We start from the raw sequence: 22,145 nt of genomic DNA, 5'->3' as shown, positions 1-22,145 counted from the left end.
TAGGCCAGAGGATGCACGCAAGTCCTATCTAAACTCTCTTTCTCAGAGTGATGACATTACAATATAACATAACCAATAAATAACAATCATAGATACACATAAGAGACATCATACCCTCACAGACGTACCCTCACAGACATACCCTCACAGACATACCCTCACACACTTAATTCGCAAAAATCAAAATAATAACTAACTGCTACGCCAAGGGTCTCGAACAGGTGAAGCTGGCTACCCACGGGAAATACTTTATGTGATCAAACAAACAAGGTCCACTCACTCAACGGCCCAAATCAGTAGTGTACTAGTTCTTTGGGACCAAGAGGGATGGTCTTCACTTTGGCTTTGAGATGAGGGTACTTTTGTGGTTCGGGTGTTGCGGCGACAACTGCGTCAAGCTTCTGGACAACCTCGATGACGCTGGACGGGGTGGTTGTTGGCCTGATCTTTGACAGACTGTGACAGTTGTTGACCACCTCAACATACTTGTTCATCTTGGCATGTTTGTTCTCATCTGTTTTGGTCAATACCATGTTCCACATCTCACGATTGTTGGTGTCTCTCTCCTTCTTTTGATCCAGTTTGAGTTGGCCGATATTTGTTTCAACATGTTCACGACGATAATAATGGATTGGCAAGTCCAGCACCTCATCCTGTGATTGGAGGAACACCTTGATCTTGCCACATTGTTCACATTCACAATGAATCTCCACATCCATCGACTTGTCATTGGGGTCTGGTTTGGTCGTGGACTTCTCTAAGTTCAACTTGGCAACATGTTCCCATAACTTGGAATATTGTGGCGAGTTGGAGTAGTGTTCATGCAACAGTCCAAGCAATAATAAGAGTGATTGATGTGGGTATCCAGTCCATACCACGTTACCAATACCAAATGTCTGATGTGGCTTGGAGCAGAGATGGCCGAGGAAGTCATTGATGATGGCCTCCTGATTGTGGAGTGCCTTCCAGATCACAAACAGTTGGTTGGCAATCTGGTTGTGTTTGTGTGAATGGAAGTTTGACCGGAACACGCTCAGCTTCTTGAGGAGCTCAATGTATTTCTGGTCACCGGCGATCCATTCTGGATGGGCGGCAGTGATGCGCTCCATGATCTGAAAGGCAGGCAGGACAATATTAAAATTAAGGTAGCCTTGGTTTGTTTGGATCAATACTTTGATCGCTTTGCGATATGTCTCGCCCAGGAATGCGTCCGTGAAGTAGATTGGCGCCTTGCCATTGTTGAGTGCCGTGGAGAAATGATCGATCATTGAGATGGTCGTGTGGAAGGTGGAGTCTCGATCATTGCCTTGCATGTACCTCGTTCTGTTCAACTTTGGTCTGAACATCGCCCTCGCCACAACAATGATCCTGTCCAATAGGTGCTGTCTTTGTTCTTTGAACACTTGATGAGATGTGATGATATCAATCAGTTGGTCACATTGATCTGTTTTGGTCAGCCTTGGAATGATTTGATCGGCAAACATGGGTAACACTGTGGCAGTGGACGGCTCGGACAATACCAACAACTTGGAAAACATGTCCATGACAGCACTCTGTGGGGCAGATGACACAAACTGAGACATCACTCTCTCGATTGACTCATGGGTCATTGTTGGTCGTTGGAGAATCATCTCCACGAGGGCATCCTGATGTAGGTCTGTTTGAATCTGGCCACCAACAGTCTGCAACATGGTTTGGAGTAGCATGGGGAGGTGCTGGTCATGGCCAGGCTTGATCGATCGGAGAACATTGAGTAACCTGGTTACATTTTGTGGAGTTGGCTTGAGTCTGTACATCGCTTTGAACAATTGATTGAACAGTTGTTGAGTTGCCAAAGGGTTGGCATCTATGCCACCAAGCTTGGTCAACTCCTTCTCCAACATCTCCAACGCAACATCCATTGAGCTGATCATAGTGAACTTGCCCATCTCCACAGTGCTCCATATCACAATAGCTGATTGTCTATATAATTTATCAAATGACACACCTTCATTGCCTGTCCATTTGTTTAAGAGTTAGAGCATATTCCTTGATTGATTGATTGATTGTTTGCTTGTACATACCAGTTGCCTCTTGTGCCTCCAAAGAGTATGGCTTGATACTCTTTAGACATCCATCGGGCAGGATCTCCTTTGTACTGAACTTCATCTTCTCCTCCAGGATAGTTCCAGTCTCAAGGTCCTTCACATCCTTCAGTACGACTACTGTATCTTTTGGATCAACCATACATTCCCCACCTCCCTTTCTATTGTATAATGTTATCTATTAGTATGATTGAATGATTGATTCATTGGTGGATACTTACTCAGTGATGTGAATGAATGATAGGGCCAGTCTGATACGGGACTCATTGGAGAAGGCGAGTAGGGTGCGTGCCAGGGTCGCATCACCACCTTTGAGTGACTCAATTCTGAAGTTGGATAGCGAGTAGACATGCTCCAGGGAATATATTATCTTCTCGGGAATATATTTACCCTCACCTTCATCCTTGTCCATATCTTCATAGTATTCCTCTTCTTCATACTCTTCATTAAACTCATCGCGGTATTCATTGTCTGCTGACGAATGTGACTCATCATCATCATCTCCAAAATCATACTTTGTTGTCTTGTTTGTTTTTGGTGATGTCTTGGCCATCTTGATGATCTTGTTATCATTGTTGTTGTTGTTGTCATCGTCGTCTTCTTCATCTTCATTGTCACTCTTGGAGCCGGATGATCCCTCCTCCATATCTTCATCTGCCTTGTTGGAGACTAGACCAAACACTTGATTGAATGCTTGAGTGATGGGCTCGGATGAGATGTTGATGTCCACATTGGTACCACCTGATCTCAACAGGTTGTAAACGAGACATACTCGATTGCCTTCAGTGACTGGCTTGACTTCATGTTGACAGTCAGCAAAGAATGCTGTCCATTTGATCGTTGACATTGAGTCATTCTCCAATGATACCACTTCATCACGACCTGAATGATTGACAACAAGGTCACCACCTCGATGTGGACATGGCAATGACAACACGAGTGTTCCAAACATGTTGTCAGCCTTCTCAGAGTCACGATGTGGCAGGAAGAAGCTGCCTTTGTCATAGACCAACAACTTGTACAACTCGGCTGTCACCACTTCGTTGGTCAGACCCATCGACTCCTTGATGCTGTTGGTGATGCTTGTGAAGAATGATTCGAATGCAATGCCAGTGATGTTGATGTCTGTGTTCTGTATCTGCCAGACACGTCTCACATTGAGGTCTGTGATTGTCTCTGTTCCTTTGCCAAATGGTGCACGAGTGGCTCGTTCAATCATACTTTGCAACTGATCCTGTCTCACTGGGTATGAGAGCACACCAACATCCTTCACCTCGATCCTTGGCATTGGCAACTCAGTCTCACCCTTGCACAAGAACATCGCACCCTTCTTACAATCCGCCAACGCCTTCTCCAACACTCCCAACTCTGGATTATATCTTATCTTCATCCTCTTGTTAATATTTGTGATAATGTTCTATGTGTATATGTCTGCTTGATAATGGTTGGAATATGAATGAAGGACAAGAGCCAGTTAAGCCTTGATTGATTGCGGTCCTCAGGTCCTGAGGACTCAACCACACTCACACACGTACACCAGATGGACCACTAGATGGTGACCAGCCATTGGAATCCTAATTTGGTATTAATAATAATAATAATAATAATCTAATCCACGTTGATGACCTCTTGCTTTGGGACTGGTGCTGGTTGTCCTTGTGCTTGTGGTGCTTGTGGGGCTGCTGGCTGTCCTTGTGCTTGTTGTGCTTGTGGGGCTTGTGGGGCTGCGACCGTAGCATTGATCTTGGTGATGGTAGTGGTGGGCTGGACTCTGGTGTGAGGATATACTATTGGAGCTGGAGTGTTCGCCACAACGCCAGTGAGGGCGTCGCTGAACCTGCCAGGTGGTCTGAGTTGTAGTATGCTGTGACAGTTGTTGCAGGCTGTAGTGTGCTTCTCCCTCTCGGCCTGGTGTGTGATGGCGGATGTAATCTTTCTCACTTCCAATGTCCTGGGTGTGCCTGTTGTCGAGGTAGTATAACTCAAGACATTTCGATACTGATTCACAAGCTGTAGGATATGACGTCGATCAGTCTCCTTGGCTCTGAGTGTATACACATTGTGATAACTGGTGAGCGACAGAACTGAGAGAACTGCTGGCAGTTGGCACATGGGCATGAAATGTTGGCTCGTATCTCGTGGCCCGTGGGAGGCGGGACTGAGGCCGTCGCAATGTTGATGCGCGCGACGTAGTCCCAGTACAAGGAGTAGTGGGGCGAGTCGATAAACGCGATGTGGAGCAAGCAGCATGATGTGAGCGCTAGCCGATATGAAGTTGGCCTGGGTGATCATACTGATGAGCCCTGGCATGTGTGGTCCGGTGCCATCCGAGTGAAGTGCTCGCCATATCATGTTCAAGTTGTTGGCATTCGTATTGTCGTCGAAATAATTCGGTTGATACTTCAACAGCATTGATAGCATCTTGCTGTAGTTGGGGTCCTGTGTAATCCATTCTGGTTGGGCCGCCTTGATGCGCTCCAGAATCGGGAGTGCGGGCAAGATGGTCGACCAGACATTGTTTGTATAGTAGGAGTGTACAGTGGAGCTCTTTAGGATTGACGACGTGAACGTGGTCTTCAGATTGGCGATGGACATGTAGTTGGGGAGAGTGGCTCCTGTGGCCAGGCTCACAAGCAGTCGATCAATCTCCTGGATCTTCTGGGTGAAGGTCATCACATCGAGTGATTGTTGCCAGACCTTGAACACCATCGCATCAATTGGGGCCATGAGTGCTGTACGCTGTTGTTCAAACACGGCATGCTTTGTGATGCACTCCCTGAGTTGATCACATTGTGGCATCGTCTTGAGTTTGCCAGAGGTCAGCTGGACTATCGCGGGTAGCATTGTGGCGTTGTTGGCGGGAGGGTTGGGCACAGCCAGCATGGCGAGTAACATGGCCATGGACGTCTCGAATGTAGAATGGTGAAGGGCAAGCTTGACTAATTCGGTTGCTGCCTCGGGCGTCATTGATGGACGCCGAAGGAGTGAGAGCAAGAGGTCCTGGTGGAGGTTCAAAGTGAAGTATTCACAATATCTCTGCAAGATCTGCTTCAAGAGCTTGTGCATGAACCGATCGTCTTTGATCGTGGCCAGCAGTGTGAGTACCAAGGTGAGATCGTCAGGATATTTGGCTCTCAGTCTGAACAGCGACTCCATCATCTTGGTGAACTGATCAAGTGTTGCCTGTGGATTGACATCAATTCCGCCAAGCTTTTTCACCTCCCTTTTAAAGATGTTCAAAGCTGACTGTAGAGAGGCGACCATTGTGAACACGCCCGTACGTGCAGTACTCCATATCACAATGGCTGATTGTCTATAGAACTTCTCAAATGATCCACCTTCATTGCCTGTTTGATTGATTGATTGATTGATCAAATGAGTGAGATTGGAATAGTTCCATGTAGCAATGATTGATTGATTGAATTATTATAACATACCTGTTGCCTCCTCGGCCTCCTCATCGTAGGGGTCGACGTCCTCCATACATCCATTGGGCATGAGCTCAGCATCGTCCAATTCCATTTCATTGCTTAGATATTCACCAGTGAGCATGTCCTTGACCTCGGTCAACGTAAGACTCTTATCCTCTACATCACCGTATTGCTCACCATAGTATCCTCCTTCATATGGTCCAGACCTAAGAGGAAGAGTTTGTGTTAGTGTCCGCCATCGATGGCCATCTCCATTGGTCCACGTGGTACACTTACTCTGTGCAATGAATGAATGCGAAGCCTAGCTTGATCTGGGCCTTATCGGCAATGGACAATAATGTTCGCGCAAGGGATGCGTCGTTACCCTTGAGCGACTCTAATGTGCAGTTGGCCATCGAGTATACGTGTTCCAAGCAATAAGCTATCTTCTCTGGGTAATCATCATTGTCATCATCATCCACCTTGGTTGATGTTGTAGTTGTGGTCGATGTCTTTGACTTCTTGAGCACCTTGGCATCATCGTCACCTTCATCATCCTCATTCTTGACCTTGATACAGAACACCTTGTTGAGAGCATCGACGACGCGACCGTCTGAGTTTGGAGTTGGAACGAGCTTGCGAGCACCTGATCGCATGAGGTTGTATACGAGACACACTCGGTTGCCTTCGGTGACTGGCTTGACTTCATGTCGACAGTCAGCAAAGAATGCTGTCCATTTGATCGATGATATCGAGTCATTCTCCAACGACACGATCATCTCCTTGCCCGAGTGAGCAATGACCAAGTCACCGCCACGATGTGAGCATGGCAGTGAGAGCACGAGTGTTCCAAACATCTTGACGGCCTTCTCAGAGTCACGATGTGGCAAGAAGAAGCCTCCCTTGTCATATATGAGCATCTTGTATAACTCTGCTGTTACTGTCTCGTCGGCCAGACCCATCGACTCCTTGATGCTGTTGATCACACCATTGAAGAACTCGGTAAACTTGTTGCCAGTGATGCTGATGTCTGTGTTCTGTATCTGCCAGACACGTCTCACATTGAGGTCTGTGATGGTCTCTGTTCCCTTGCCATATGGTGCACGTGTGGCACGTTCAACCAATTTCTGTACCTGTTCTGGTGTCACTGGATATGATAATGTGCCTGCCTCATTGACCACTATCTTTGGCATTGGCAACTCTGTCTCGCCCTGCACACAGAACTGAGTGCCTCAGTCACGAGTCTCCAGAGCATCCTCCAAGACATCAAGCAGCTCGTTGTAACTTATATCTACCAATATCTCTATGTTGTGTTGTGTACATGTGTTTTGTTAATGTATGTTTATGCAGGACCAAGGACTAACTAGGTCATCAAAATATCTGAGTGGGGTTAGAACTTTATGATAATCAAAAAGCGAGTCTTTTTTTGATGAACTTCATCTTCATCTCCATATTTAGTAATGTCTACCAGATTAATAAAATAATAATTTAATAATATAATATCTAATCGTCGTCCAAATTAATGATCTCTATATGCTTTTGTGCTACAGGAGGCCGGGCTTGTGGCGGCACACCAACAGCTGGAGCGACTGGCGCAACGGCTGGCGCATGGGCCACGCCAACCCCAGCACCAGCGCCACCTCCTATGTTCATGCTGGTGATGGGAGTGGTGACTTGGACTGTGGTGTGAGGATATACTGCTGGTGGAGGTGTCGACAGGACAACGCTGTTGAGCAAGTTGATGGTGTCGTTGACGTTGTCCGGTTGAGGTCGGAGGTGAAGTAGACTGTGGCAGAGATTGCAGGCCAAGGCATGCTCATCTTGTGCCTTCTTCTGATCAGTGTAAGCTTTGTCATTCATAGTCTTCCTCAGCTCCAATGTCCTTACATCACCTTTGCCAGTGTTTTTATATTGTAGACCAAACTCGGCCTTGTAGTTCATCAGATGGGTTCGTTCAGTCTCCGTGCCCATGAACTTCCTGCTGAGATCTTGCGAGCGTATGAACTTGACAAACTTCTTGCATAGCTTGCAGGAGCATGTCACAGCGCCGCCCAACATGTTGCCCGTGGGCGGGGGGATGGATGCCACTGCCAGGTTGTTGCTCGTCACCATGTCCCAATATCGGAAGTAGTGTGGCGAGGTCACAAATGCGTTGCGAAGCAGTGCGAGTAGCATGATGTGCGCGACCGGCTTCCATGTGACTTTGGCGAGTACGCCAAACAGTTGCTCCATGAGTGTGCCCTCGGCGTGTACAGCCCTCCATACCAAATTCATGATGTTGACATTGTGATTGTCATTGCGACGATAGGAATAATATGAATTTGGGTCAAACAACTTTGTGAGAAAAGTCCTGTATCCAGTGTCCTGTGCTACCCAGTCTGGATAAACTGTGACGATACGCTCCATCGTGGGGAGGCCATCAAATAGGGTGTCCGCATAATCATAATGTGAAGATCTGGAGGAGACCCTTGGACGACCATCTTGAACAGCTCCTTCAACCGGGGCAGCGACACATAGCTTGGTGCGACACCTGTGGCGACCAATCCGAGCAATCGCTCAATCTCCTTGAGCGATGATGGGAAGGTGCCTTTGGCCATCTCAATGTTCATGATGGCAGTTGCCTTGGCACAGGTCATGTCCACAAGTTTTTGGCGTTCTTGTGCAAACATGGCGTGTGTGTTGAGTGCCTGGATGAGTTTGTCGCATTGCTCCAAGATGAATATTTTGTCCTTGAGCTGATGTACCATATGCAACTGTAGAGTGGACAGGTGTTCCGGTGGGTTGGGGACCTCCAACATCTTGCACCACAAGTCGACCACTCCACCAGGTGGCGCGTATCGCAAGAGTAGAGTGATTGTTTTGGAGACTGTGTCGGGCGTCATGGATCGCAGCGATGGATCAAGTAGTATCTCGATCAAGATATCCCCATGCAATCTCCCAGAAAACTGTGGCCCATATGACTGAATCGCCAAAGAGATGAGCTTGGGCAAGTAGCGATTTGATGAGTTCTCGCCCAGAATTGCTAAGATTGACTCGAGTTGTTGAGGGCTCTTCTGTAACTTGTTGAGGCATACGAGCATATTGAAGAACAGCTCCAGTGTCGCCCTTGGGTTGGCATCGATGCCACCCATCTCCTCCAACTCGTCATCCCACATTTGGAATACAACATCAGGGTTCTCCACCATCGTAAACACGCCGGTATACGCCGTACTCCATATCACCAAAGCAGAATGTCTGTATAACTTCTCGTATGTTCCACCTTCGTTGCCTATATGATTGATTGATTGATTGATTGAGTATAAGTGATTGAGTGAGTGAGTGATTGGGATATTTCCAGTCCATGAGTGATTGATTGATATAGGTCGTACCTGTTGCCTCCTCGGCCTCCTCTTCGTATGGCTTGATGTTATCCAATCTGCCTTTGGGCAAGATCTCTGATTCCTCCACTGTCATATCTTCATCCAAATCCATGTCTTCATCAGTCTCGATGTCCTTGACATACTCCAACGTCAACTCTGCCTCTGGATTATAGTATTCAGGACCTCCATACTCATTCGAGTATCCTCCTTCTCTGTTTTGGTTCGATAATGGTTAGACACTTGAATGTTGATGGACTCATGACCCTATGGTTCGCACACTTACTCCTTGAGGTGAATGAATGCTAGGCCAATCTTGATTTGGGCCTTGTCGGATATGGCCAATAGTGCTCGAGCCAGTACAGCATCGTTGCCCTTGAGTGATTCCAATGTGAAGTTGGCCATCGAGTACACATGTTGCAATGTATAAACAATCTTTTCCATTCTATCCTTGGCTCCTTCCAAGTTGAACTCGGCATCAATATCCTCATCATTATCATCATCATCGCCATCGTCGTCATTCTCTTTGTCACCTTCAATCTTGGTTGATGTTGTAGTTGTCGGTGAAGTCTTGGCCTTCTTGAGCACCTTGGCATCCTCATCATCATCTTCATCGTCATCATGGACCTTTCTGGCGGCCACTGCATCATCATCATCATCCTCATCATCAACAACCTTTGGCCTGTACACCTTCTTAGCCTTTCTGACACAGAACAACTTGTTGAACTCATTGGTTATGAGCTCGCCAGAGTCTGAGCTGAGTATGAGCTTGTGACCACCTGATCGCATGAGGTTGTAAACGAGACACACTCGGTTGCCTTCGGTGACGGGTTTGACCTCGTGTCGACAGTCAGCAAAGAATGCTGTCCATTTGATCGATGACACAGTGTCGTTCTCCAATGACACCACCACCTGCTTGCCCGAGTGAGCAATGAACAAGTCACCGCCACGATGTGAGCATGGCAGTGAGAGCACGAGTGTTCCAAACATGTTGGCAGCCTTCTCAGAGTCACGATGTGGCAAGAAGAAGCCTCCCTTGTCATATATGAGCATCTTGTACAACTCTGCTGTCACTGTCTCGCCAGCCAGACCCATCGTATCCTTGATGTGTTTGATGGCAGCATTGAAGAACACGTTGAACTGCTCACCACTGATGTTGATGTCTGCGTTCTGTATCTGCCAGACACGTCTCACATTGAGGTCTGTGATCGTCTCTGTTCCCTTGCCATATGGTGCACGTGTGGCACGTTCCACCATCTTCTTTAACTGATCCTGTGTCACTGGGAATGACAGTACACCAACATCACTGACCTCGATCCTTGGCATTGCCAACTCACTCTGGCCCTTCACACAGAAAAGTGCGCCCTTGTCGCACTTTGCCAAAGCATCCTGTAATGGTTGCAATTTAGTATTGAACTGTAACTTCATTGATAGATTGGTTGAATTGTATATGTTATGCTACATATCGTTGACTTAAGTGTAAGTGAACATGTGTTATGAACTCGCTGGAAACAATCCATTCTAATATCTAACTTGATCATCTAAGAGTGGGGTGTGATTACAAAAAACGAACGATGAACTTCGTTTTGTCCAAATATGGTACTGGTCATGTGATCATTCTCTGTGTTATTTTTATTAATACATCCAATTACATTACCCTTCCTTTCTAATTTATTAATCGTCCAAGTCAATGATCTCGACGTCATGTGACCTTGGTGGGTTCTTGAAAGCTTGTTGCTTGAGACGTGTACTTGGAGGAGTCTTGAAGGCTTGCTGCTTGTATCGACCACTGGATGAAAAGGTGTAGGGCATTGATGGAGGTACAACATTACCACTGGACAACTTTTTGTTGATGGCGTCGGCACTCCTCGACACCTTGTCCAACAGTGATTGACGTTGTTGTTCAAACACTGGATAGTTATTAATTCGATGTGTCAGGTGATTGCATTGTGGCGTTGTTCGTAGTCCACCCGCGATGAGATCCATCACCTGCGGCAGCAATGTGGCAAAGTGCGCGGGAGGGTTGGACATGTCCATCACCTTGATCATCACTCCAATTGCCGACTCTACTGGGACATGCTTGACAAGTTGATACATTGTTTGGAGTACTGTTGTCGGTGTCATGGATGGTCGCGTCAGGATCAGCTCAAGGAATGCGTCTTGATGCAAGTTTGGAATGAATACGGGACCAAATGTTCGAAGCATCATTGTGATGATTTTGGGAAGGTATTGATCTTTCTTGATTGAGAGCAAGAGTGAGAGCATTGGAATGAGGTCGCTGGAGATCTTGTCTGGAACACTGTGGAGGCACTTTGTCATTTTCTTGAACAGACCAAGTGTTGCCAAAGAGTCTTTATCGATTCCACCAATTCCGGTCAGCTCCTTATTCATTGTGATCAAAGCACCCTTCACTGTCTTGACATTATAGAACTTGCCCATGTTACCAGTGCTCCAAATCACGATGGCTGACTGTCTGTAGAACTTCTCGTATGTTCCACCTTCATTACCTGTTTGAATGAGTGAGTGAGTAAGTGATGATTGATTGATTGATTGATTGATTGCTGGGGTCATGATAGTACATACCTGTCGCCTCCTCAGCCTCCTCTTTGTAGGGTTTGATGTCATCCAAACATCCGTCGGGCATGAGCTGCTCCTCATTCACTTCCAAATAGTCATCGATTAACTCTCCTGTCTCGATATCCTTGACATCCCTCAATGACATCTCTGTGTCATCAATGTCTAGATATTCAGGTGATTGACCACGTTCATGATAGTATCCTCCAGACCTTGTTGTCATTGTATGATTGTTAACTAGTGTTGCCCAATCACTCACTCGTTCGCTCAATCATACATACTCCATGCAATCTATGAATCCCAAGCCCAGTCTGATATTGGCTTGTTTGGAAATGGCCAATAGTGCTCGTGCCAGTGCTGCATCCTTGCCTTTGAGTGATGCCATAGTGAAGTTGGCCATTGAGTAGACATGCTCGAGTACATAGACTATCCTCTCTGGTTTGTCATTGTTACCAACAACATTGTGATGATAGTCATCGCTATCATCCGATTCGTCATCCTCGTCATCTTCGTCATCCTCGTCATCCGAATTTAATGCAGCTGTCTTGGTAGTAGTTGTTGTCGTTGTTGATGTCCTTGACTTCTTGAGTACCTTGGCATCATTTTCGTCGTCCTCATCGTCATCATTCTCGTCTTCCTCGTCATCTTCATCATCGATGACCAATGGCTTCTGTGCGTTGTTCTTCTTTCTCTTGGTCTGTACACAGAACACCTTGTTGAGTGCGTTGGTAATGAGCTCGCCTGAGTCTGAGCTGAGCATGAGCTTGTGTCCACCTGATCGCATGAGGTTGTATACGAGACACACTCGATTGCCTTCAGTGACGGGCTTGACTTCATGTCGACAGTCAGCAAAGAATGCTGTCCATTTGATCGATGATACTGTGTCGTTCTCCAATGACACCACCACTTGCTTGCCCGAGTGCGTGATGACGAGGTCGCCTCCACGATGCGAGCAAGGCAGCGAGAGCACGAGTGTTCCAAACATCTTGACCACCTTCTCAGAGTCGCGATGTGGCAAGAAGAAGCCACCCTTGTCATAGACGAGCATCTTGTATAACTCTGCTGTCACTGTCTCTCCGGCCAGACCCATCGTCTCCTTGACACTATTGATCGCGCCATTGAAGAACTTGTCAAACTTGTTGCCAGTGATGCTGATGTCTGTGTTCTGTAACTGCCAGACACGTCGCACGTTGAGATCTGTGATCGTCTCTGTTCCCTTGCCATATGGTGCGCGAGTAGCTCGTTCAATCAACTTCTGTACCTGCTCCTGTGTCACTGGGAATGACATCGTTCCAACATCCTTGACCACTATCTTTGGCATTGGCAACTCCTTCTCGCCCTTCACACAGAACAACGAGCCCTTGTCACATAGCGCCAATGCATCCTGTAATGGTTTAAGATTGGTATTATATGTTATCTCCATGTTATATATCTATTACTATCTCAACACAATAATAGATCTGTGAGATATTTGATAAAAGACGACACCCACGCTCACACACACACACTGATCAGTCCTAATTTGGTAATATCGATCAACTGGAACGACACAAGCTATTCGTCCTCCTCTTTAATATCTTCCTCGACCTTGACATAGTGTAACTTGGGTACGGGCACTAGAGCTGCTGCTGCTGTTGGTACGCCCTCCTCCTTGACATCTCCGGCAGCCGCGGCTGAGTGACCCTCTTCCACCTTGACATATCGTCGTGTTGGTACGGCCACTGATGTTGTTGGGATGTTCACCTCTTCCTTTACTACATTGTCCACTACTTCTTCATCTGAGTGGTCCATCGGTACACCACCGCCACCATCCATGATGATCTCTATTTCTTCTGCGAGGTTATTGATAACCTCCCTCAATGGAACTGGAGGAGGGAACAGTACCAATGGTGCAACTGTCTTGAATAGTGTGTGGGGATAGGTTGCTGGAGGTGTTGTGTTGTTGACAACACGATTGAGTATATCATTCTCAGTGTTGGACGGACAGAGTATATGTAGGCTGTGGCACATGTCAACAAACACCTTGCGCTTCTTGATATGAGGTGACAGATTAACGATAAGATCACTTGGCCTCTTGGTCAGCACCAAAGTGAAGGGCGGCCTGCCTTCGCGCATTGTGCTGTACCTCATACTGAACTTGGTGGCCTCGATCTCAAAGTGCTTGCGCTCGGCATCTGTGCCCTTGAGATGCAACGTCATGTCCAAGGATTCAACAAAGACAGTGATCTTGAGGCAGCCCTCACATGTACATTGGGTGCCACCTTGGATGAAGCCCTTGACTGCATGCTCCCACAGCCTGACATACAGAGGTGAGTCTTTGTAGTCCTTGTGTAATAGTGAGAGGAGGCCAACAAGTGTGTTGCCAGTCCATATGACCTTGCATAGATTGTCCAACAGCAGGTTGAAGAGTGCACCATCATCGGCATGCGCCTGGACCACACTCCACAGAAAATGTAATTTGCTGATCGATTTGATATTCTCTAAGCTGTTCACAATTGTCTTGAGCAACTTGTCATAGTCTGTGCTAGTGACCCAGTCAGGGTACTCCATGTTGATGGCCTGGATTCGCGACAGTCCTTCGATGCTATAATCACCGTGCGGCTCCAGTGCGTACTCATTGATCACGGAAACATACATCTCCCTCACCAGGTCCAGTGTGACATAGGTCTGCGACGTATTCTCTCTGACCGCCTTGAGATGATGGATTACATTCTTAAGCTTGCCAGTGATGCCAATCTCGATCATCACCTCACTCTTGAGGAATGCTTGAGCAGACTTTGTGGTCGTGTCCAATAGTTGTTGTCGCTGAGCTTCATCCAACACACCTGTCGCCATGTCTGATTGAATGAACACCAAGAATCTTTTACATTCTACGGTGCTGCCCAGTCTGTCGCAGAGTGTGACTGCCAATGTTGGTATCAGTGTGATCAAGTTTGAAGGGTGATCATTCAGACTGGTTGTTGCCTCTGTCACCAACTTGTTGAGAAGTGTCATAGCCTCATCGACTGATGCCTGGACAATGAGTACACCCAACAGGCGAACAACCAACTCTGGTGTCATTGATGGACATTGGAACAGCAGCTCCATGATTGCTTCCTCGTGTGACTGTGTGTCGTAACAATCGCCCATGAACTTGAGTATATCCTCCAACATCTTGGGAACGAATCTATCATCCTCCTTGATGGACCGCAGTAGTTTGAGCATTTTGGTAAGGTGTACATCATCAAACTCGGCACCGTCTCCGGCTTTCTCCCACGAGGCCATCAAGCTTGTGATCAAATCGAATGATGCCTGAGCGTTGGCATCGATGCCTCCAAGTTTGACCAGCTCACTCTTTAAAATCTTCAAAGATCCATCCACCGACTTGACGATGGAAAATGGACCAGTTCCAATTGTGCTCCATGCCACGATTGCCGCTTTCCTATAGAATCTATTGTATTCTCCACCTTCGTTACCTATTATTGTTTGATTGATTGATTGATGGTCAGTATTTGATTGATTGCTTGAATAGAATGATTCCAGAATGAGTACCACATACCTGTTGCTTCTTGAGCCTCAACATTGTATGGCTTGACACGACTCAGACATCCAGGGGGCAAGACCTCGCCATCCCATAAGTCCATCTCATCTTCGATCATGCTGTCGGTCAAGATGTCCCTGACCTGGATCAGTGATATATCTACTTTACTTGGTGGATGCCATGGTTCACTCTGGTACCTGCCTGTTCTATTGGTGATGTAACATGATTGATTGATTGAGTTAATAAATGAGCCAATGAGTGATCGAGATGGGTGGATGTACATACTCTTTACCATGAATGAATGCCAAACATAACTTCAGTTTAGCCTCTTCGGAGATGGCTAGTAGTGAGTGAGCCAGTGCAGCATCCTTGCCTTTGAGTGATGATAATGTGAAGTTGGCCATGGAGTATACATGATCCAGGGCAAAGACAATCTTCTCTGGTGTGCCAACTGGCTCCACCGCTTTTTTCTTGCGCCATGACACGTCCTCTGAGCTTGTCTCGTAATATACAACTTCTCCACCATCACTATCGAATGTATATGGATCGTCTTCTTCGTCGTCGTCCTCTTCCTCCTCGTCTTCGTCTTCATCCTCCTCACTATCATCAGATGAGTCACTTGCAACTCTGGTCGTAGTTGTTGATGTTGTTGATATCTTGGCCTTCTTTGTGATCTTGACATCGGCATCGTCATCATCATCCTCGACCTCGTCTCTATCGTCCTCTTCTGTAACCTCACTATCATCATCAACATCTATAACCTCATTGTTGTTGCTGTTGATGTCTGCTGGAGAGACGGCAGGGGCTCTAGTGTTGGACTCGATACCAAATGCTTTGTTGATTGTTCTGAGCAGTGGTCCAGTGATGTCTTTTGCGATGGGGATCTTCCTGGCTCCCGACCTCATCAGGTTGTACACGAGACACACTCGATTGCCTTCAGTGACTGGTTTGACATCATGTCGACAGTCAGCAAAGAATGCTGTCCATTTGATCGATGACATTGAGTCATTCTCCAATGACACGACTGTCTCTTTGTCTGAATGGCTGATGACGAGGTCGCCGCCACGATGTGGACACGGCAGTGACAACACGAGTGTTCCAAACATCTTGTCCTCCTTCTCCGAGTCACGATGTGGCAAGAAGAAGCCACCGGTCTCATAGATGAGCAGCTTGTACAGGTCGGCCCGGACGACCTCGTCCTTCAGACCCATCGTCTCCTTGATGGTTTCGATGATGCCATCAAAGAACTTGGTGAACTGTCTGCCTGTGATAGTGAGGTCCGAGCTCTGCAACTGCCAGACACGTCGCACATTGAGGTCTGTGATTGTCTCTGAGCCCTTGCCATAGGGTGCGCGTGTTGAACGATCGATTAACTTTTGAAGCTGGGCCTTTGGCACGGGGTAGGACAGTGGTGAGCCAATGCCCTTCACCTTGACCTTTGGCATATCCAACAATTGCTCTCCCTTAAAATAGTACATTGCACCATTACCAAGTTCACTCACTACCATATCCAATGGTATCAAGGCTTTGTTAAACTTTATCTTCATTATGTTATATGTATATCGCCTCGCTCGAATTTATTTATTTGTTTGTTGTTCACATTCTTTCGCTCGTTTTGAATGAACTCTTGTCGAAGTGTGTGAACAGAAGAACATTCAATCTTTCACAAACAATCAAACATTAATAAATGGACTACAGATAATACAGTCAGTTAAGTATTTGTTCAATAAATTTAAAGACCACGTACAATACCAACATCTTGCATGTTAATTGTTTAGATCTATTCTCTGTTACCATCCCCAATTCTGTAAAGACTGAACCAACCCATCAACTTGATCAACCTGGATACCCATCACACCCACCAAACGAGACAAAACGATTCATCTTTACTGGAGAAGTCGCAATTCGTAAAAGCCACCACACTTATTAAAAAAATATCTTTGGTCTTTAGACCTAAGAAGTGTTGACGTTATTACACTTAAACAGGGCCTTGTTGATTACCTCAACAGATAAGGCCAACTCCGACTCCAAAGAAATCCAACATTATTAAGTTATTCAAACATCACAGACTTTTCTTGACATCCCACAAAAGATATAAATATATTCTCAACGACGATCGTCAGGTCATATTTTATCTCATCCCAACAACAAGTATAATATTATATTATATATATAAATATCTGTATCTTATCTGTAACACAATAAATTGTATTATTATTAATATTAATATATAACTGTTTGTTTGATTATTTATTTTAAAATTAAGTGAAGAGATGGTTTCAAAAAAAATCATCATCGCTGTTGTGGTTGTTGTCGCGCTGTTGGTGATCGCAGCCATTGTCATTCCAACAACTATTGTGTTGACAAAGAGAAAGAATGATAATAATGAAGAGAATAAGAAACCAAACTTTGAGACATTGTTTGCACAAACACATGTCATACCCGCACAAGGCCTCAAATGGAACTTGACTGGCACCGACTCTGCTCTCCATCTCGTTGGCAACAGACTGACGATGCTCATGATCAAGCCGATCAAGATGAAGCTCGACCCTGACGCACCCCCACCCTACGTCGCCTTCTTCACGCCCAATGCAACATGGACCGTCAACAACACCGAGCACGTCGAGTACGCCACCTCGATCCAGTTGAACCCGCCCAGCACCCTGCCCTCAGTCGAGTCCAATGGCACCGCCATCTACGAGAACACATACTGGTTGAACATCCCTGCACAGTACGTCGTGCCAGGCGTTAAGATCGTCGTCAACAACAAGACATCCGATGCTGTCTATCCCTTGGTCGGCTGGAACTCAACGTTCATCCTGGACCTGCTGCCCTTCTACATGTTTGGCGCCAACGACACCAACTCAATCCCCTACAGCAAGGCAAGCAACGTGACCGAGTTCACCTACGACTCGATCTACCAGACCTGGCCCGTCTCCAAGCTCATCATCAAGAACCACGACATTGGTATCATGAGCCTCCCATCGATGATCATCTCGTCAAACGGTGCACGCCCAGCCTACAAGCTGACGGGAGCCGCTCAGCTCAAGGATGGCTACGACATGATGGGTGAGATCCTTGGCATTCTCAGTGGCCTCCGTGCAGCCAACGGCGATGGCTCACTCAACTACATGATGTACGTGCCCCTCGTTGCCATGAACCAAACAGGTGCACCCAACCGCTACAGTGGCCCTGGTGGTGGTCTTGGCTCCGTCGGTGGTGGTGTATGCGTTGGCGACTCATCCTACTCTGGTATCTTCATCCACGAGATGGGACATGCCTTTGGTCTTCCAGTAAGTTGCCTGCATCCTCATCAATGATACACTATACTCACTCACTCACTCAACCTCTACAGCATGCTGGCGAAGCCTACCCCGAGGGATACCCATACGTCAATGGAAGTTTGCTTGGCTCACAGCCAGGCTTTGACTTTTTGTCCAACAACTTCATGTCAATCTACGCACCAACCAACTCTAGCTACTACTCCACTTGCAAGAAGTCTGCTGTGATTGATGATGGCAAGTGTGTTCGTCAGGATCCAATGCAGGGTGGCGCTGGCTACCAGGTCCGCGGCAAGCCATTCACAATGTTTGCCGACTACAACATTGGTCGCATGCAGATCTGGCAAGAGGGCTCAACAAAGGTCAACAAGGATGGCTCCTACTCACCATCGGGCACCAACATTGTCTACGACGAGGCCAACGACAAGTACTTGTTCTGGAACAACATTGAGCTAAGGTACGATGAGTACATCATCACCAACAACTCAAAGAACTCAATGGACAGCGGCTTCCCCTACATCCGCAACAGGCCAATGTACACGATCATGATGCATCTGATCACCGCCGACACGTCCCCATGCACCGACTGCTCGATCATCTACCCCGTGTTCAAGAGAATTGGCAACCTTCGACGCTGGATCGATCCGAGAGACCAGTCTCAGTTGGACCTGATCGTGCCCAACAGGGGCACGTTCCCATGGTGGTGCCACGGCAGTGGATGCGACTACACAATGCGCGTCACCTACGCTGATGGCTCCATGTGGGTCAAGCTGCTTCAGACCGGTCTGAGGAAGTCAAACACACCAATGAGTCCAGACATCTACGAGTCGTACACCAATCCAACCAGTGGCTACAGCACCAAGTTCATCGTTGAGAACTGTCCAGGTGACAAGGTACTCAAGAAGGTGGAGTTACTCTGGACACCCTACGGCTACAACACAACGATGCCAGCCAATCCCAAGGTTATCATGTCACAAGCATACTAAGCAAATACGAATAGATCGATCAATCATTTAATAAACTATTCTTATAACTTTCTTTGATCAAATTGGACCCGGACTCCTTAATGAGGCACACCACAAAGTGATCTAACAACATTCAATCAATCAATCAATCAATCAAATACATAATCAATCAAGGATGGAGAGGGATGAGAGACTGATGGACTTGGTCCGTCATGTACTCTTGATCAATGTAATCACGAGAAACAAGGTCTCTAGTCTCATCTCAATGATTAACAAGAGTATGGACTTGAGTATGATCAGAGGTAGAGACATATCAACACTCGGACAATGCCTAACAGCAGGTGATAATCAACGATTCATTCGATTCTTCAACAAGTTGTACATAAATAATGAGGCTGGCCACAACCTTCTGTTGGGTGTACTACTTGATAACCCTCTAGGAACCAGTACATACAGTGTACTAGCTTACACTATCAGACAGACGATCAAGCAGTCTATCGTCACAAACAACAATGTGATCTTTGGCTTTATCATTGATCGATTTGTTGCCATGCCACCAGACTCTGACCAACTTAATCCAATCAACAACATACTCAAGGACCTGTTTAAAGACACTAAACATGATCCAATCGTATCTCTAAATCATTCATTCATCAAGCAGCTTATGGATGGTGGATGGACCTTGCCCTCAGTCATAGTCAAGTTGATGGCAGTGTCTGCACTCGGGTACCATGCCGATATCGAGTTGTTCGTATCCATCGTCAAGCTCAATTGGAGCCATCGCTCATCTATTCTCAAGCATTTGAGCGGAGAGGCAGACCCCAATAACAGCGCTCATACAGCAATCTTTAAGCAGAAGTCCAGCGCAACAATCATTGAACTATTTGATTATTATCACATGCTCACCGATGGTACCGACCTGGATGGAGAGTTCTACATCACACTGCTGGGTCTGGCGTTGTTCCACAAGCGATGCCGTGTGGCTCTACGCATCATCGACAAGGGTTGGCGCCACATTGATCGAGACAAGTTCCACACAACAGTGGCAAGGTACGGGGATGAATACGCTCTCGGCAAGATCGAGTACAAACTTCCTAAAGTGTCCAACGAACGAAAGTACATGCTATACAATCTTTTGCACCAGTCCTCTATCTCTGGAAACATTGACTACCTTAGATACATCCGTTCAGATCTTGAGGTGGCGGTATCAACTCCATCATATTATCATCAGAACAATTGTCCATTCTCATTTGGTCAGAAAGAATTGTTGGACATTCCCTTGGAGCAAGGACGCTTCGAATGGGTGCGCTATGTCATCGAGCACATTGGTCCGCTATGCAAGCAAGTTGACATCAAGTGTGGAACCAACACCAAGTGGACTGTCACTCAACTCATGATGAATGAGCACACTATGGAAATGATGGACTACCTTCTGGAGTCTAGCACTTTGATCAAGTGCAGCTTCTCGGAGGTTTACAAACAGGCAATCATTGCCAGACGCATGGATGTCATATTGCGCCTTGAAGAGATGCTGTGCAACACATCGATTATCAACCATCTTCACATCGACCTGCATGCGGCATTGAATGAAGCGATCAAACAACAATATGAGGAGGCGGTACGGCTTCTGATCAACAATCGGTATGATAAGTTTGTGTTCCTAAACTTGGATTTGGAAGCACTATCCAAGTGCTCAATCGATTTCCAAGACCAGGTGCTCAAACTACTCAAGCCAAATAGCTTCACTGTCATTCCTCCTCAACGATTATACACTGGTCCATTCAACATCTCGCGTGAAACACTGAATATGTTCTGTGCGCATGGACATGCCCATCAATACAGGCATACATTGTTCACGACCGCCGCCAGATTAGGAGTATATGACCTGGTGGTCAAGCTCTATGACCCATCGGTTAAGAATCAAAGTTTGATCGAGGACGTTTGTTTTCGTAGTGGAGACATCAGGGTGATCAAGTTCCTCAAGGACAATGGATTCCATTCGAATCCTGAAACAGATATGATTGGCGCATTGCTCACATTCAATTATCAAACAATCGACTACATATTGTCTATGTCTACTGATGAACAAGCAATACTGAATCACTCTGGCGATAACATTGATCGCGCTCGCCAATACATTAAAGCCAGTGTCTTCACTTTATACCTTGAAGATTGCATGTGGACTCTGAACCTTAACAAGGATGATCGTTTAAAGGACTTCTTTGCGTTTGTTTTTGAGCGCATTGATCCAGCCTCCAAGCGCAGTAGCCAGTTCATCAATCGATTGTTGGAAGAGGTCTCACTTGGATTTCCACTTTACCAAACGATACTTGATGCAGTTCTTCCGCTGTCCGAACCTGGACAACTGCCATACATCGTACCTCCGACGTTGGAGAGGATCAAGAGAGGAATACAAGTGGATAAATACCCGATACAATCTATTGATGCCAATGTCCAGTTATTCAACAGTAACAACATCCTCTACGACAAGTATCGTTCAATCATCAAACCATTCAATGACAACGACTACAACCTCTACCAAATACTTCTTATCGAGAATGGCATTGTCGTTCCAGCATTTACTAACTAATTAATAAATTGTATTATTGTAAGATCTCTTTCTTGACCATGTAGATTGTTGATTGCGTTATAGTTGATGTTGTTGACGTCATTGAGGTTGGAGGCGGGGCAGTGGCTGAGGTTGCCTGGATGTAGGTATGAGGGTAAACAGATGGAGGCGTAGTATTGCTGACTAGGGAGACAAGCACTGGCGCGACTGTGCCTGGTGGTTTGAGCTTAAGTAGGCTGTGGCAGATGTTGACTGTCCGGACGTAATGATCTTGCTGTTGTTGAACCATGTCGAAGGTCTTTGACAACTCCAGAGTGTGTGGATTTGAGCCCTTATGTGTTATGTTATGGAGATTGAATTCTGCGGCTGACTTTGAAAGATGACGC

At 46.4% G+C, this 22,145-nt stretch overlaps 8 protein-coding genes across 8 annotated transcripts; 2 read left to right on the top strand and 6 right to left on the bottom strand.

The window, feature by feature from the left end:
- Positions 1–293: 293 nt before the first annotated feature.
- Positions 294–3,474, bottom strand: SAMD00019534_072200 (hypothetical protein; the record flags this gene model as incomplete). The annotated part of the gene is made up of 4 exons (XM_012897627.1): positions 294–788; positions 876–1,996; positions 2,064–2,245; positions 2,306–3,474. The coding sequence occupies 4 exons, from the start codon at positions 3,472–3,474 to the stop codon at positions 294–296; spliced, it is 2,967 nt and encodes a 988-aa protein (XP_012753081.1).
- Positions 3,475–3,692: 218 nt separating this feature from the next.
- SAMD00019534_072190 (hypothetical protein) lies at positions 3,693–6,687 on the bottom strand (the record flags this gene model as incomplete). Its single annotated transcript, XM_012897626.1, has 3 exons — positions 3,693–5,431; positions 5,522–5,721; positions 5,792–6,687. The coding sequence occupies 3 exons, from the start codon at positions 6,685–6,687 to the stop codon at positions 3,693–3,695; spliced, it is 2,835 nt and encodes a 944-aa protein (XP_012753080.1).
- A 310-nt stretch (positions 6,688–6,997) lies between these two features.
- On the bottom strand, positions 6,998–7,768 carry SAMD00019534_072180 (hypothetical protein; the record flags this gene model as incomplete). Its single annotated transcript, XM_012897625.1, has 1 exon — positions 6,998–7,768. One exon carries the CDS (start codon positions 7,766–7,768, stop codon positions 6,998–7,000), a length of 771 nt encoding a protein of 256 aa, XP_012753079.1.
- Positions 7,769–7,863: 95 nt separating this feature from the next.
- On the bottom strand, positions 7,864–10,278 carry SAMD00019534_072170 (hypothetical protein; the record flags this gene model as incomplete). The annotated part of the gene is made up of 3 exons (XM_012897624.1): positions 7,864–8,762; positions 8,863–9,065; positions 9,137–10,278. The coding sequence occupies 3 exons, from the start codon at positions 10,276–10,278 to the stop codon at positions 7,864–7,866; spliced, it is 2,244 nt and encodes a 747-aa protein (XP_012753078.1).
- A 246-nt stretch (positions 10,279–10,524) lies between these two features.
- Positions 10,525–12,847, bottom strand: SAMD00019534_072160 (hypothetical protein; the record flags this gene model as incomplete). Its single annotated transcript, XM_012897623.1, has 3 exons — positions 10,525–11,357; positions 11,434–11,636; positions 11,706–12,847. The coding sequence occupies 3 exons, from the start codon at positions 12,845–12,847 to the stop codon at positions 10,525–10,527; spliced, it is 2,178 nt and encodes a 725-aa protein (XP_012753077.1).
- Positions 12,848–12,978: 131 nt separating this feature from the next.
- Positions 12,979–16,389, bottom strand: SAMD00019534_072150 (hypothetical protein; the record flags this gene model as incomplete). Its single annotated transcript, XM_012897622.1, has 3 exons — positions 12,979–14,879; positions 14,963–15,150; positions 15,230–16,389. The coding sequence occupies 3 exons, from the start codon at positions 16,387–16,389 to the stop codon at positions 12,979–12,981; spliced, it is 3,249 nt and encodes a 1,082-aa protein (XP_012753076.1).
- Positions 16,390–17,211: 822 nt separating this feature from the next.
- SAMD00019534_072140 (hypothetical protein) lies at positions 17,212–19,211 on the top strand (the record flags this gene model as incomplete). The annotated part of the gene is made up of 3 exons (XM_012897621.1): positions 17,212–18,237; positions 18,300–18,572; positions 18,618–19,211. Coding segments are annotated over 3 exons (1,893 nt in total), but the record flags the coding sequence as incomplete, so codon positions are not given.
- A 154-nt stretch (positions 19,212–19,365) lies between these two features.
- SAMD00019534_072130 (hypothetical protein) lies at positions 19,366–21,780 on the top strand (the record flags this gene model as incomplete). Its single annotated transcript, XM_012897620.1, has 2 exons — positions 19,366–19,468; positions 19,529–21,780. The coding sequence occupies 2 exons, from the start codon at positions 19,366–19,368 to the stop codon at positions 21,778–21,780; spliced, it is 2,355 nt and encodes a 784-aa protein (XP_012753074.1).
- Positions 21,781–22,145: the final 365 nt, after the last annotated feature.

The sequence above is a fragment of the Acytostelium subglobosum genome (genome assembly GCF_000787575.1).
Source record: "Acytostelium subglobosum LB1 DNA, scaffold: scaffold14, whole genome shotgun sequence".
NCBI lineage: Eukaryota > Evosea > Eumycetozoa > Acytosteliales > Acytosteliaceae > Acytostelium > Acytostelium subglobosum.
The sequence above is the reverse complement of the archived record's forward strand: the minus strand, read 5'-3'. Positions and strand labels throughout refer to the sequence as shown.